The 15,271-nt window shown below is 47.7% G+C and overlaps 1 protein-coding gene across 2 annotated transcripts in view; it reads left to right on the forward strand.

The window, feature by feature from the left end:
• PARP4 (poly(ADP-ribose) polymerase family member 4) overlaps window positions 1–15,271 on the forward strand; it is a 36,835-nt gene that overhangs the window by 1,905 nt on the left and 19,659 nt on the right. For both annotated transcript variants that reach the window (XR_009756355.1, XM_061569400.1), the window contains exons 2-16: window positions 1,464–1,624; window positions 2,589–2,778; window positions 3,556–3,655; window positions 4,363–4,447; window positions 4,938–5,063; window positions 5,559–5,720; window positions 6,761–6,898; window positions 7,937–8,119; window positions 8,527–8,595; window positions 10,200–10,363; window positions 11,308–11,445; window positions 12,567–12,665; window positions 13,289–13,475; window positions 14,500–14,644; window positions 14,942–15,090. Coding sequence is in view for 1 of the 2 variants with exons in the window: in XM_061569400.1 (XP_061425384.1) it covers window positions 1,499–1,624; window positions 2,589–2,778; window positions 3,556–3,655; window positions 4,363–4,447; window positions 4,938–5,063; window positions 5,559–5,720; window positions 6,761–6,898; window positions 7,937–8,119; window positions 8,527–8,595; window positions 10,200–10,363; window positions 11,308–11,445; window positions 12,567–12,665; window positions 13,289–13,475; window positions 14,500–14,644; window positions 14,942–15,090 (2,061 nt within the window). In the remaining variant the exon portion in view is untranslated. The remainder of the gene's footprint in view (window positions 1–1,463; window positions 1,625–2,588; window positions 2,779–3,555; window positions 3,656–4,362; window positions 4,448–4,937; window positions 5,064–5,558; window positions 5,721–6,760; window positions 6,899–7,936; window positions 8,120–8,526; window positions 8,596–10,199; window positions 10,364–11,307; window positions 11,446–12,566; window positions 12,666–13,288; window positions 13,476–14,499; window positions 14,645–14,941; window positions 15,091–15,271) is intronic.

Here is a 15,271-nt window from a genome sequence, read left to right on the forward strand (position 1 = left end):
AGTAATTACAACCAGCTTCATCAGGCGGCAGCCAGATTTGTGGAGAAGTCCTCCACCTGTTTCGTTGTTTATGTCGTGACGTCGTGGGATGTTGCTCTGTGGTGCCGGTCATAGAGGGTCACGTGTGTGGTGTGACGACATCGCGAGCACCACGTGGGTGTGGGTGTGGTGCCGGCCATAGAGGGTCACCGCGTGCGGAGTGGCGACATCGCGGGCACCACGAGGGTGTGGTGCCGGTCATAAAGGCTGGCTGACAGCGCTGGGTGGCACCACGCTCGGAGTGCAGTGCCGACCCCTACAGGATAGGGTGCGGGAGTGCCGGCCATGGAGACGGGGTTACTCAGGGCCGTGGCACTCCACTAGTGACCACGTGATTGGTGTAGCTAGCCTGGTGGTCACCACCATAGGCTGTCATTCTGTGTTGGTGTTCATAAATGTAAATGTGTGGCCTCCAAAGAGGACGTCTGCAACTGGAGGCGTAGGTGTGGTGACCACACCCGAGCGCTCTTCTTGCGCAACGTGGGGGGGGGGGGGGGTTAATGAATAGCCGTGCCAACGGTGATCCCGATTGAAGTATGGTGGCCTGCAGAGGCATGCATTTAAACAATGTAGTATTTGATCATAATTCGCTTCCACGCAGCACTAGGTCGGTAGCTATCAGAACGGTTAACATAATTTTGTATTTCTTTTAAATTCAAGCTCACTTCTATTATCCTGTATTCTCTCTTTTAGCAACAATTCACGAGCTTTATGTATTATTTGATTCACTTTCAGTGACTTAATGTGATGAGTTACTTTAACTGTGTGTGGTATTTATTACCTTTGAATCTCTGCATCTTTTGAGGACATCCAGTGAAGACAACAGTTTCATCCACTTAATTCGGCATTCCTCCTCGAGCACAACGACGCCACCTCGCAACTCCCGAAGCCCCCTTTTGTGGCGGCGAGCAGACCCACACATTGGCATCGAGATTCCTGAACATTTACATCATTAGACCTCATTTGCCAGTACCAAAATATAATAATATGGTTTTTCCCCTTTTTTCTGCCTCTTGAGTGTCTCCCTGTGTGTGTAACTCCGTATCTGTGTCTCTCTATACGTGTTTTCGCGTCTCTGTATTTTTCTTTGTGTGTGCATCTGTATCCGCATGTGTCTCTTTAACTGCATATGCGCGCTCAAGTGAGTTGAGAGGGCTGGGGGTGGGGGATGACGGCTGTCTGCAGTCCTGCACATGCCTGACCAATGGAGAGGGGGTAGGAGGTGGGGTCTTTAAATTCTATCTTTTCCTGTAATTCCAAAAATTCCATGGCACACCTGGGAATTTTCCACAGCACACCGATTGCGAAGCATTGCTCTAGATTACAATTCCAGTGTACACCTAACATCAGCAGAAAGCACCTTTGCACCAATCCTTCCATCTCTTCATGTGCACGTGTCCCCCCCTTCCCCCCCTCGTGTGCAGAGAGGCCGCTAGCGTGCGCTTGGCGTCGAAGTACCATGGGCTTGTTTTCGGCCTGCTTCATCGTACTGGACCTCCCCTCGTGGCCCCGACGTCAGCGGCTACAGCTCAAGGAGAAACTCACCGCCCATGGCGCAGTCATCTCGCACGCCGTCACATCCCAGGTGAGCGCCGGGCCTTGATGGAGAGTTTGTTGTATAGTACAATGTCACATATCCGACCGTCACCTTTCAGCCCTGGTCAATTATGTATCCTGGCCAGACGTCTTGTAGAAAGTCATATTCTATAGATGTTCATGCATCAGGCCTTTTTGCATTCTTAATCTTGCACACATGTTCACACTTCTCATGTACAGGAATGCATTTTGAAAAGTTTAAAAGTAGTTTTCACTTTTTTTTCTAAATAAAAAAAATATTTTCCTCTGGTATCCAATTTGTGTTGTGAAGTTGGTTGGCAATGAAGGATACATCCTTGCAGGCAGTTCCAAGTGGTAAGCCTCATGTGGCTATGGACCGTGTGAAATGAGATCGCAGGTCATATCTTTATCTAGGCGGCCGTCCATAAATGACGTCACGCACCATGGGGGGGGGGGGGTCAGACATTTGTGACGATGTGTGACGAGGGGGGTTTGAGAAATGTGACGTCACATCAAAATGCGCAACTTTAAATCAATATAGACAACACGTTCTACATCATTAAAGAGACTTTTTAATAAATGTTTTCTCCGACAACATCAGAGTGCAGCGCCACATTAAATACGCACTACAATGACCATAGTTTAAAGCGATTTGAAGCATTTTTTTTTGGGGGGGGGGCAGAGCTTTGTGACGTCATATTTGAGGGTGGGTCTGACTTTTTGTGACGCCGTGTGATGAGGGGGGGGGCTCAAAAATGGACGGCCCCTAGGCCCACAGGCTGCAGTTTTCTGACTCCTGCTAGAAACGATCTGCTAGAAGTGAACATTCTGCTTTGTAGCACCACTACTTCTGCTGCATCAAACGGTCGAGTTTGCAATCACTCGTTGTCCCTCTTCACCTACGAGACTTCGGAGTCACTTAGAAGCATGTTTCCGCATCAGACACATGCGTGTAACACGCACGTTGGCGATTGATAATCCCTGTCCCGTAGTGCACGCATCTGGTGGTGTCGGCAGAAGGGGCTGGCTCTCCCTCGCGCTTGAAGCTGGCAGCCAAGCACGGCGCGCGAGTCGTGTGCCCCGAGTTCCTGGATCGGTGCTTCGCGGCAGGACAGCTCTTAGAGCCGGCGCTCGCCACCGATCCTGCCGACAACAACAACATCGTCGTCGTGGGCAATGAAGGTCGGTGTCGGTGATTGCAAATAAGTGACAGTGAAACCCTGGACTCGAGAGCGTTTTCAAGAACGTAACCCTCGTGAATGCAAAAACCTTTTTCATCGGGGAAAAAATGAGGGATACGTTCCTCGTACGAGTGAACATGGCGGGGGGGGAAATTGTAAATGTTTCATAACAACGGCTATATAAATGAATAATACATTTTTAAGAACAATGTGTTTTTTTTATTGCCTTTGATAATGAATGGTTTGGCGATGATGGTGGTGGTGGTGGTAGTGATGGTGAGGAGTTCAGGAGGATGACTCCTCGGGAGATGGATAACGTCGCACAGCTGTTATCATGAGGACCAAACGGGCAGCCGAGGTGGCATTCCGAATCTGCGCAGACAGTTTCAAATGTAACAACATTCTTCACGCACCTCCCTGGTGCCGGTGGTCTGGCACTGTGTACACTCGTGAATGCTGGAGTCCGGCAGGTCGGGAATAAGAAATGAGTGTTCATTTAGTAACTCGCAAATATGCCAAACTCGCAAATACAGAACTCGCGCATAGCAAGGGTTTACTGTGTTTATTAATACAATAATTAAAACACTCGGGCATTTTTCAGTTGGCTTTTTACACCGCTTGAGTATCACAATCACGTGTTTCTGCTGATCATTGTATTTGTTCTTTACATTTTGTCTCAGAATGTTGTTCTGGCAGTGTTTGTAATGCATATTATCGTGATTCTTTTACAAATGTAGATTTATTTTTTCTTCCTCTTACCATTACCTCTCCCAAACAGAACGAGCGAATGGTGTCGTAACAAGGGCGCTCCGTAACAGAACAGGAGATCACAAACGAGGACCGCCAGCAGAGGAAACATTTGAACTCAACAAAGTCAAGTAAGCTGCACGTTCTGAATTATACTAAGAAACGTGTAACGTTTGTTCCTCATTGGCTGGTATAGGAAATGACTTCGAATGTACTTTCTACAAATTAACTTCATAAAACCCACGTTGAAACTTGTAATGTGACAACAATAAATCGTCACAGTTTCATTGATGAACATCAGTTCTTACGCTCGCAATGCAAGCATTTAAAACATGCTTGTAAAAATCGATTGATTGAAAATGTATGCTTAATTCTATGCAAATGTTAACTTTTAGGCTAATGGAGCGAATACCACAGATTTTACATTCATATAAGACCGACTTTACAAATGAGACGGATTAAATGACATAGAATTTGAGACTGACATTACGATTTAAGAGTACAATTGAAAACATGATTGATACTTGAATTGTGACGACGTTTAATCGAGTCGCGGAGTGGAGGATTGTTACAAGGGAAAAAAATATTGTTCAATATTACAAACACAAAATACATTGTGTATACATTGCTGCTAATGCTGTCCCTTAAATTGTATTTAAAGTGGAAGTTCCTGATTCATATTATGCAATACTCTATAAGTCATATTGGCATCAACCCTGTGGTGTTAACGTGGATGTATAATACTCATTTTGCAGTATTACAATAGTCGTTCTAGCGCGTAGTCTTAGCGTGTTGTCTGAGTTGGAGTTTTGTAATGAATAGTGAATGCGGTATGCAGGCTTTGGGATGATGATGATGAGGACAACAACCGGCCCGCTTTCCCAGAGGAGTTTGAGATGGTGCGATCGGCAATTTTCTGCAAGGTCAGTGTTACGACAGAGATTATAGAGCACACATTCTCTTTTGCACTTTTTTAGATTTTTTTCAATTATATTCCACTTTTGCTATCAGTGTCATGTTCTCATGATATGAAGATTTTTGTTTTTGCAACTCACAGAAAATGAAAGTAACATAATCGCACGTTAGAGAATGGCCTCTGAAAGATAACATCACAATATTTCTTTGGAGGCCCCTTCAATTACCTTCTCACATGCCCTGCTTCATCAATGTGTATCGCATCGCAGTTAAAGTACTTTGCCAAACTTAAGCCAACCTTAGCTGAATGGGGTTTTGTGCAGTCCCAAGTAGCCCGGCTGAAACCTTCAAGTCGCTCTGCTTGCTTTAAACACAGGCGGCTGAATCCCAGATTCGCCCTTCTCGCACGCCACCCGACTGCCGCGACGAATTTGCATTCTATGATTGTGCAATCGTGAACGATGTCAACGCTGACGTTTGGACATTCTGCTCTCAAAGACGAGTGAGAAGGAGCAGGCGAAGGAGGAGTATTGGGCGGTCGTAGAAATTCAAGCAGCTCCACACTCCAGCGGCCTCGTCTTCCGCGTTGCTGCCTACCACGCCACGTGCAGGAGCCCCGACAAGGTCAGGTTCTCTTGCGCGTCGTTCATAAACCAGGGCATGCTGCCGCCGTGTAATGGATTCGTGGTTGATACATCCCCAGGATCAATCCGGACGGCTGCGGGATTCAAACCGGTAACCTCTGCAACAAGTGGCGAATGCACTAGAGTGTTTTTTGTTTGCATTCTGACCACAAGTGTTGTGGTTAATGCAGACATGTTTCCTTGTAAAAAGGTTTCAGTTTTGTTGCCAGATTTAAGGGGTAAAACCTATTCTTATATGGTGGTTTTCCGTGATATTGTTTTTATAATACAGACATAGTGTCACATGAAAATAAAGAAATAACACCACATGTTGTAAAAGTTTTACTCTGGTCTTAAACGGAAGTAAATAATATTTACTGGGGCACCCCATTCCCTTATTTATCCCGATATTTCGAGGACACGCTTGTACCTGTTTGAACCTGAAGGTACTTTGGTGAACCCAGGAACCAGAGTCAACTGTGACGTCTGTGCACAGGTGACCAGCAGACTGACGAAAGTGCGGATGGCTGGGAGTGGACGGGGGGCCGAGGTGTTTTTGGGCCACGCCTGCGAGGTCCTCACCGGAGAACGTTGCCGCATGGTCAAGGTGGAGCAGCTTCCCGCCGGCCTCCAACTCGGCTCTCGCATGTTCCAACAGGTGCTTGGGGCTGCAATGAGACACTCAGGGGGGTAACAGTCGATTGTTAAAGCAGAGGTGGGGACTTACAGCACCGGCTCGATCCGGCTCATGACTTAATTCCACACGGACCACTGACTTCATTTTATACGGCCCACGGCCACTCGGGGCCTACCACTGTGAAACAACGGCCCGTAAACATAATTTATCCATCACCGTAAGCATCTTATTTACACTTATCAAGTGCTAAACGAGAATATTTTCGACTGGTAAAACACCCGGTCATTGTTGGGGTCACCCTTCCTCAAAGTTGGAACCACTCGGGGATCCTTCCATTGCTGTGGAACTCGTCTTGTGGACCAGATGGTTGTAATTGACATGCACACCACCACCACCACCACATACTGAAACACCTCTTCTTACACATTTACAACTTTACACAGTTAAACAAATATACCCAATAAAGTGAAGATAAACTTAACACGTGTGCTTTAGCGGCCAATATTTAGATTCTTAATAATCTTTTGGGTCAGATATTTTAAAAGAGATATAATACTGGCAACTGCCGGATGCTGCTGGTTGTTGCTATCAGTGCAACGTCGTCCTCGTTTGAAAGTTGTGAGGTTGCTCTTCAGCGCACTGGTGGTCCTGCGAAAAGAGCAGTACATTGTCACGTTTGTTCACGTGGCAGCTTTATTTATTTGCTGTGTCACGTGGTGTAGGGTTTAACGACACACATTTTATTGACGTCATCTCAACCAAAAATATATTATCAATGGAAGATAGACTTGGGCAAAGTGTTATTAGTGAGCATCTATTAGAGCCAGCGTAGCATATGAGAGGGCGGTGTTGTTAATTTTCTATGCGACAAAACACATTTTTACGGATTTTATCCCACAAGAGGGTGACGCGTGCTGTAGAGAAGGGGAGGGATGCTAAGTCAGTTGTTGGTTTCTCTCAAGTGGCTTCACGTGGTGCATTCAGGCATTAGGTGCGTCAATCCTGTTCACACCTTTATATATATATATGTTTTATTTGTTTGTCCCCACTGATGATGACAGGCACAGACGGAGATCTCCATGGCGAATTTTCACCTGTCCAAGGACGTCGGCCGTTTTGTGTCGTTCGTATGGTCCGAGGCCTTGGGGCATCTCTCCCAGATCCTTCAAATGCCCATAATGCTGATCGAGCCTAAGCAGGTAAAGCGGAATCCACCTTAGCATTCACAGCACAGGTGATTTCCAAATGCGATGGCACACGACTGCAGTCGGGTGACTGTTTCCTTTTTTCCACTGGCGCATCAGAACCACGCCATCGTGGGGCCCTCGCGGCACGGGTGGTTTTCCACTGGTTATTTGCCGCGCCGCCGAGTCACAAACCATGAAATGTGGCCAAGGCATCTGAATCTGTCTCTGGATCAAACAAAGACAGGGTTCGCAGTTTCATCGCACTCGTTCATTGTGCGTGACATAAGTAGCGCGGTTCGGGCTCGGCAGTGGGAAAAACAATCTGTGCCTCTGGAGCCGTGCCAGGCTGGCTCGTTACAATCCCAGCACAGCTCGGTTGTACGGTAAAACAAAAGGTATTTGATGAGGTGTGGATTATTTTGAGGTTGAGTGTGGGAAAAACTCGGCTGCTGTAGCAGCTCGATACCTCGAGCTGGCAGTACAGAAAGTATTTTGCCGATTGTATCTTTACAGTGTTTTTATCCTGAAAATACTCGGATAAACATTTTAAAGAAGGATACATTTTTTGTTGGAAATTATTGACTGTAAATAAATCTTTCTTGCCGAATGACTGGAGTGTTTCTACACCCACATGGGCATTCTTGATAGGCCTTCACAATTAGTATTCAACTCTCCTTACAAAGCTCCACAATTGTAGATAACACTTTTAAGGCCTTCAAACTCATGCTGAAAGGGTTATGCATTAGGTATGTCCGTGTGTCACGGGAGGTCACAATATCTCTTGTAAAGATGATGCAGAATGAAACATTTTTTTTAGAGTAAAGTTGTGTTGCTATTAGGGATGGGTTCCACAGCAACGGGTTGCCAACGACATCGCTGTTTACGAACGTACAAATTCCTGAGCTTCTGGCGAGAGACGCGGTTGTAATGATTACTAATTAAATACATCCAAGAACAAAACCAATGTTGAAAAGCTGTTGCTTAATCCCATGCGTATGCATGAATTGTCTTCGTTTCCCCATTTCTTATTCTTGCCAAAATAAAATATAGGTCACCAAAGCAGAAGCTATCCTGCTGCAGCTGAAGAAGGCAGTGCTGAGCAAAGATGTACATGATGAAGGCGCATTGGAGAGACTGTCAAACGAGTTCTACAAGATCATCCCTCAGCAACCTCAGGCTGTTTGTCCACTTACAGGCATGGCCAGTATCTCAGCAAAACTTGACCTTTGCCAGGTGAGTGAGCAAGCAGTGTCGCCGCATGTATTATTATTGTTATTATTATTTGGAGAATCTGCCGTCGTTTACAAGTTATAACACTGGACTTGCAATCGAGACGCATCGCCGGTTCGATCTTCCCAGCATGGCAGTTGAAACAGTGGCCAAGTTTCTTAAATCTCCCTGACTCTGCGCACCCAAGAGTATATAAATGGGAATGCCACAGTCAGTCAACTGGTGGTTTGGGTGTGGTGAAGTGTCTGTACTCCCCCTTGATGACCAGCCAGCATGAAAGAGTAGGCCAAACTACTCTGGAGGGGGCCCTCTAGAGCTTTCTGCAGTGGAGGCCTTTTACTGATTATCTGTTCGATTAGAAGCCTAATGTCGATTAACATACTCACTTGCCTGATGTTACATCCTGGCAGCTGATCCGCGACGTCGTGGATGCGAACGAGGCGACAAGGAAGAAAAACACGGACGGAGACGATAGCTCGGTGAGTGTGAGCGAGGAGTGGTGCCACATTTTATCATTGTTATTATTTTCGTCACCAGCCACAGAAATTTGTGGGGTTGTCTGAACGTGGATGTTGTGCTATAGGGTCACTTCACTAGGCGGGGCTTACATTTTTTAAATTAAAAGACAAGAATATTCCCTCAAGAAAAGCTGAGCAACTCTTCGCTCCTAAGTACACACACTTTTCTTGCACACCACCAGGTACAAGTGAGGTCTTGCTTGCCTTCCCCCCCTCCCCCCAGTGTGTTCCGTCTTCCAACTACTCTGGCTTCAGGCCTGCTTCCACTTTCCCCTCAGCAGGCACAGTCCTACTGCTCTTGAGCTTGTGTGGCAGCCCACTCTCCTCGATGTTGCTGCGTTGGACCCATCCCAGGAGATTGGCGTGCGGTGTCTCTCCACGCTCATCCCCCGCTGGCGTTGATGCGTCACAGCAGGCAGATGCTGCTCCATCGCCCAACGTCACCGCACCCCATTTATGAAGGCTGCGTTGATCGTGCCTGGGCCTTGGGAGCCTTGTTTAGTGCATGGATCTTGAATCTCCAATGTCATGCACACCTCTTCTTGCAAATTCAGTGTCTCTCACATCCAGACTCAGAAGGCTGTGTGGGTGAACACTCTTTCAGTGATATTCAGTCCGCTTTGAGTTTTTAAAAATGTTCCCCCTCATTCACTCATACTCGGTCACCGTTCAGATCTTCCTTTTTAACCTCTTTTTAACGAATCGTCCATAGGAGTTGTTCTCACATCACAATCTACACGTATTTTTACATCAAACCGAACCACTGGTCCCTTTCACTTCTCAACAAGAATATGTGCTACACTGCATCTTTAAAATGCATATTTCAGAACTTGTCATAACATGATACACGTGTCGGCAGTACTCACAACAGCAACTTGGCTTTTCAGATCGGCGTGCTCCTCGACTGAGCCTTGCCTAAGTTTTCCGCCTTTATAGCCCATTGGCTTTCTCGTTGGAATGACACGCACACCCCACACAATGCATCTTCCACTTCTCACACTCTCCTCCTCAAGTTGGAAAAGCATGGCCACTTACCATAAACTAAACACGAACCATTAACTCCCCGTTTTAGTAATATGTACAATTACGCTGAAGTTGCATGAGTGAAAATTAATCACTCCCCTTGTTTCCGTTGTGTTTGGTGGAAATCCCCTTCCATAAAGTACAATCTCAGCTCGACAACTTAGTGTGCCAGGTATGGCCTATTTTGCCTTGTAACAATTATTTGGGGGTGCAGCTATCGGGCGATAGGTAGGACAATGGACGTCCAATCAAGAATATTGCCGGTTTGATCTCCCAGGGTGGCAGTTGAAACAATGGCCAAGTTTCTCAAATTCCCCCCAGCCCATCTCTGTGGGAACACCACAGTGAGTCACTCTCCCTTTCCTCCAAGGTGACTGGTCAGCATGGGTGGGGTGCGCCAATACAACTCTCCAGATGGTCTCTCTAGAGCTCTGCAGTGGAACACCCGACTCTGTTGATGATGGGTTCGATCACAAGCTCTAATCATTATTAACATTCTCAACAACCGAGGAGTTCCACGTGCTAACGTTTCATCCCGGCAGATGGGAGAACAAGATTTGGCTTTGAAGAAGCTGACGGCGTTGTCGCGCAACGCCACGACGCTGGCGCAGTTCACCGCCCTGCGCTGCTCCCTGCTCCACCTGGAGCCCAACTCCAGCGACTTCAACAGCCTCCGCAATCAGCTGCTGCAGTCCAGCCACGGGAGGTCAGTGGCAGCAGCCAGGAATGTGGACGCACAGAGAGAGCCCTGATGAGCCTAGGGTTGATCGGATGTGGCGATATATGTTCTAAGATATAAGGTTCTTGATAACTGCTTTGTTTTGCAAAATATTGTTATATGATAATGTTGAAAAAAAATATTATTTCCTACTGCTACTGCCTTTGTGTTCGTGGTTTACATCATGTCAGATGTTCCACTGCACGAGTTGGGCTTCTTCAGGATGCGAATTCAGTTCCCCAAGAACCTCTTGAATTGAGGAACTAAATTGGGTCCACTTGCCTGCGATCCGTTGAATAATCTTCCTGATCTAGAGTAGCGTTGAGCCTCTATCATGCTTGGGTATGTGGCCAACATCCACAACAGATGTTGTGTACAGCGATGTACATTGATAAAGGGCTGTGGGCAGTCGAGGACAATGCAGCACAGTCCGCTGTTGTACTGTACTGCTGTGCTCGCACATCTATGCTCTCCACCTTCACCAACCCAGACTGTCCGGTGTGGTTGAATAACCCCCAGCGACCCGCACTGAGTGCGCTGGCCCTCGCCCAGCAGTGGATTGACAACAGGGCTGTGCGTGGACATTATCGGTTCTTCTAGTAAATATTTACCTGTAAGGCCCACTGAGCTATACAGCTCTTTTTCAGAAGCTACCTGGCCACAAATGATAGCTCAACAAAGTGGCTTATCACGTGGAAATCTATATCAGCCAAAAAATTCTAAATGCTCGTTTATAAATGTTTGGGGAAAAATCGGAGGACCCAGAGAAACATACACACAACCACGGGGAGAATAGGCAAATTCCAAATATACAGCAGGTGTCGGGGTCTGGATCGAACCCACGACCTGTATACCTGGCGAGGTAGTTAACATCTCACCACTGTGGCGTGGCACTTTCTGGATGCTCTCTCTGCCGTGCCATGTCTGGACAGACTCGATGGTTTCAAGATCCTGAAGATTTTTCGCGTGGATCGCCCCGCGGAGATCGGGCAGTTCCGCTCGGAGGTGGGGAACACGCGCTCCTTGTTCCACGCCTTCACTCCGCGCAGCCTGCTCGGCATCCTGTCCAGGTGAGGGGCGATTTGACAGCATCGTCATCGCCATCATCGGCATCTTAATTGATGTCATTGGCGCTTTCACTTTCGCTCATCAACAGCTTTGTCAGCATAATCGTGATTGCTTGTATAGTGACGATTGTCAAATTCTTGGTCACGTGCAGCATCGTCGTCAGAAATATCATATATATTATCACATCATCTTCTGCTTCATCAGCTTAGTCATAATTTGCATCATGTCTAGCATCTCTGGCACTATTATTATCATTTGAAATATCGTCATTATCACTTGTTTCTTCAGCTTTTTCATAGCAGCATCATAATCAGAAATATAATTATCGTGTTCTTCACGGAGACACACACTGGAACTTGGAGGCAACACGTTTATTATAACACCCCAACAGGGTAACTGCACAAACGTACACTCGGTTAACTAGACCACAACGGGGTAACTACATCATTCGGGTCAGTCAGTAACACGCTGCCTGACCCACGATGCCGAGCGTAAAGACCGAAGCCCGAGGACCGAAGAGACGTAGCACCGACGGGTTCCATTCCAACAGACAGCCGCGATTGCTCTCGGGACTTGTGGCATGTGATGTTTGCGATCAAAGGCAAAGATCCCCTGTATAGCCTTAACAGAATCTTGGGACAAGTGCTTTTAGCGAGCACCTATTAAGGCCGACACAGCACACGAGTGTGTGGGTGGCCAGCACCATGCCGCCTTTGCCTCCTTAGTGGCAATGTTTGCACATCGCACCAGCTACTTATTTGAGGCTGAGTCAACCTAGAAAAGGGCCCGGACCGGTTCAGATAATCGTCACTGGTGTTGGTTATGAGTGGGAATCAAGCTCGGGTTGCCAGGGTTCGTAGAGCAGCGCGCTCACCGCTACACTGCCGCTCGCTGCTACAAAACAGCTGTTGGCGAGCACCCACACAAACACCCCCACACAAACACTCTCGCACAAGCACACAGACAAACACACACACACTCACACACACACAAACACACACACAAACACACACAAACACGTAAGTACACACACATAAACACTCACACAAACACACCAACACAAACACACTCACATAACCTGTAGTTATTAATTCACCTCCTTGTATCTCTACATTTGCTCAAGGGGTCTGCTGCTGCCCAAGACAGTGGTGGGGGAGTTCGGAGTGGAGCGCACGGACATCGGCATGCTGGGATGTGGCATTTACTTCAGTGACTCCATCAGGTGCTGCCCGTATATGGTGTTGATTAGTCATGGACCGTTCTCCCTCCCCCTCTTTTTCCCTCACGATTCGGTGAATGAATCGATCTGTTTATTGCTCCTGTGGTGCGTGGAGGATGTCTAGTGACTGCAGAGGTTCACGGAATTTGTTGCATGAACGGCTGCAGCTTCTTGTAATGTTGGTGACCTCCCTCACTAATCATGCTTTCCTGTGTGCAAGTACGCTGAACTTCTTTCACACCTTACGTAGCCAACCGTGCTCTTCAAAGGTGCAAGGGGGCACGTAGCAAACCGTTCTTGAGTTCTCCCCAGGTTAAACAAACGTTACTCTTGATTGTGGAATTATTTTATAAATTACCACGTAAACAATTGCACATTGTCTGCGTGGACAAAATTCCACATGAGACCTTGTGATGTGACGCCGAAAGCACAATCGGAATAAATTTGCTAAAAAGACAAACGCTAATGAAGCGATCGATCTGTTCCGAATGGAATACTCGTTTCAGTGGTTGCTACGTGTCTGGTGTTGGCCGTGACGACGACGACGACGCTGCTCCCTGAATGAATAACGCGAATGGGTGACGATGGCGACGTCTGCCCGCGTGCCCGTGTCTCCCCGCCCGCAGCACGAGCGTGAAGTACGCGCGCCGCGCCGCAGCTCGAGACGGCAGCCGCGTGCTCGCCGTGTGCGATGTGGCGCTGGGCCGCTGCCACTTGGTGCGCCACCGCGACCCCTCGCTCGCCGCGCCCCCGCAGGGGCACGACAGCCTGCACGGGGCGCGCGCCACCCCAGGCACCGCCTCCGAGTTCGAGGTGAGGGATGAACGCGGCGATACGGCAACGCTGCCTCGTGGCTGTTTGCGGTCGCGCCGCGTAGCGCCCCCGATGTGTGTTCGGGGTTGTCGCGCGCGTCGAACGTCGCGGAGTCCGACGTTTCGCTCGTGTTGGGAGTTTCTTCAGGAGCTCCCAACAAGTGCAGCGAACAGTCGGACATTGGTGTGGAACAACACGCGCATGGTACATCCCAAACACACGAGAGAGGTGAAAGAGGACTGTGTTCACGCTGGTGCTTTCAGCCGAGTGGGTGAGCTCCCTTTAACCAGACAAACATCTTAAATTGAAAACTAACAACTAGACCTCCACGCTGAATATTCCAATCCCTTGTTTGCTACAATTTTTTGACTCAATACCCACGTGAACTCAAACATTTCATCAAGTAATACAATTACTTTATCAAGCAGTAACAACATCCATGACGATTCCTACGTCTGTAAACCCATTGTACATGAACAACTGTTACAAACAAGTGGTGCGATGTCATCAATGTGTATCCAGAAGAGAGCACATTGATGACATCACACCACCGATCTAAGGCCCAAGACTGGAGGGACATTTTCAGATGTCTGGAAACTGCCTTATGATGCTGGCTGTGTAACTACCATGGAAAGTCGTGCCAGATGATTAAATGTTATGAATTGGTCTCCAACACACCGTTGTTGCTGAAGCAGTAATAAACTGCCACGTTTGTTCTCATGACAACTTTATTGATTGAATGGGAATCTTGAAATTGGTTGTGAAGGCTTACGGGTTCAATTTAACTATTACGCTTTTATATCCTAAATTATAAATGCTTCATATCTGTGTTTTATTTTATCTGCGGGCCACCCTCCCCCCAACACTACCTGGGATGATCGAGAGTTGGCTGTATTTCGAACGGGCACAAGTGAATGTTTGAATGCGTGAGCCGCTGTGAACTTCGTGCTGTCATCGTGGTCTCAGGGCATTGGCGGCTAAAGTGGCGACAACCATTTCTCCCGCTGCGTGTCTGCGTGCGCAGGATGACGAGTTTGTGATTTACGATGCCCGGCAGCAGAAGCTCCGCTACATCGTTCAGTTTTGCCTCGAATCTGACGAGGTGAAAGGGGAGGAGAACTCGGACGCTGAAGAGTTTTATGAAGCCCCAGAAACCCCTGCCGATGAGAGTGAGCACTCTGTTTTTACTATGCGGTGGTATTTAAAAGCTATATAAATCTAAATTGTGTTGTGTTGATGTCAGGTGTGTGGTGAGTGGTGTCAGCGTCTTGAGTGTTTTATCACATTTAGACACTATATCAATGTAGATATAAACCCGCATTGTACCGTGATTGGGTTTCACGTAGAATTTCCATCAACGGCTCGGGGCCATCAACGGCTGTGAGTGCTGCCCCATGGTCAGGTGCACAGGGAAGACATTTAATTCTTACTGGGTTTTTTTTGCATTTTGCTCATCCCAATGTCAGGAATTCTTCCTGAGCCCAATGTCCCGGAGTTGCTGCCTGAGCCAGGAGAACCCAAGAAGAGGCTGAGCGGGTTACACTCGGGGGCGGGGTTGCCCGTGCCTCTCAAGGCCGTGCACGTGCGGGCAAACATCCTCGATTTTACCGCCCAGGTGAGACGGGAAGGGGGGGTGGGTTCAGAGCGGCCAAAGAGATTAGAAAACGCATTCAAATCAAAGGTCTCCGATGTATTTATTTGGGCGGTACCCCGCGGTGTTGTTTGGCGTCACGTCGCGACATTTCCCTGCGCCTGCTGGGAGCATCTTGAGGAGCTGAATTCACCAGCGTAGACTT

The sequence above is a fragment of the Lethenteron reissneri genome, chromosome 6, assembly GCF_015708825.2.
Source record: "Lethenteron reissneri isolate LAM-NWPU_2019-01 chromosome 6, ASM1570882v1, whole genome shotgun sequence".
In the NCBI taxonomy this organism is placed as follows: domain Eukaryota; kingdom Metazoa; phylum Chordata; class Hyperoartia; order Petromyzontiformes; family Petromyzontidae; genus Lethenteron; species Lethenteron reissneri.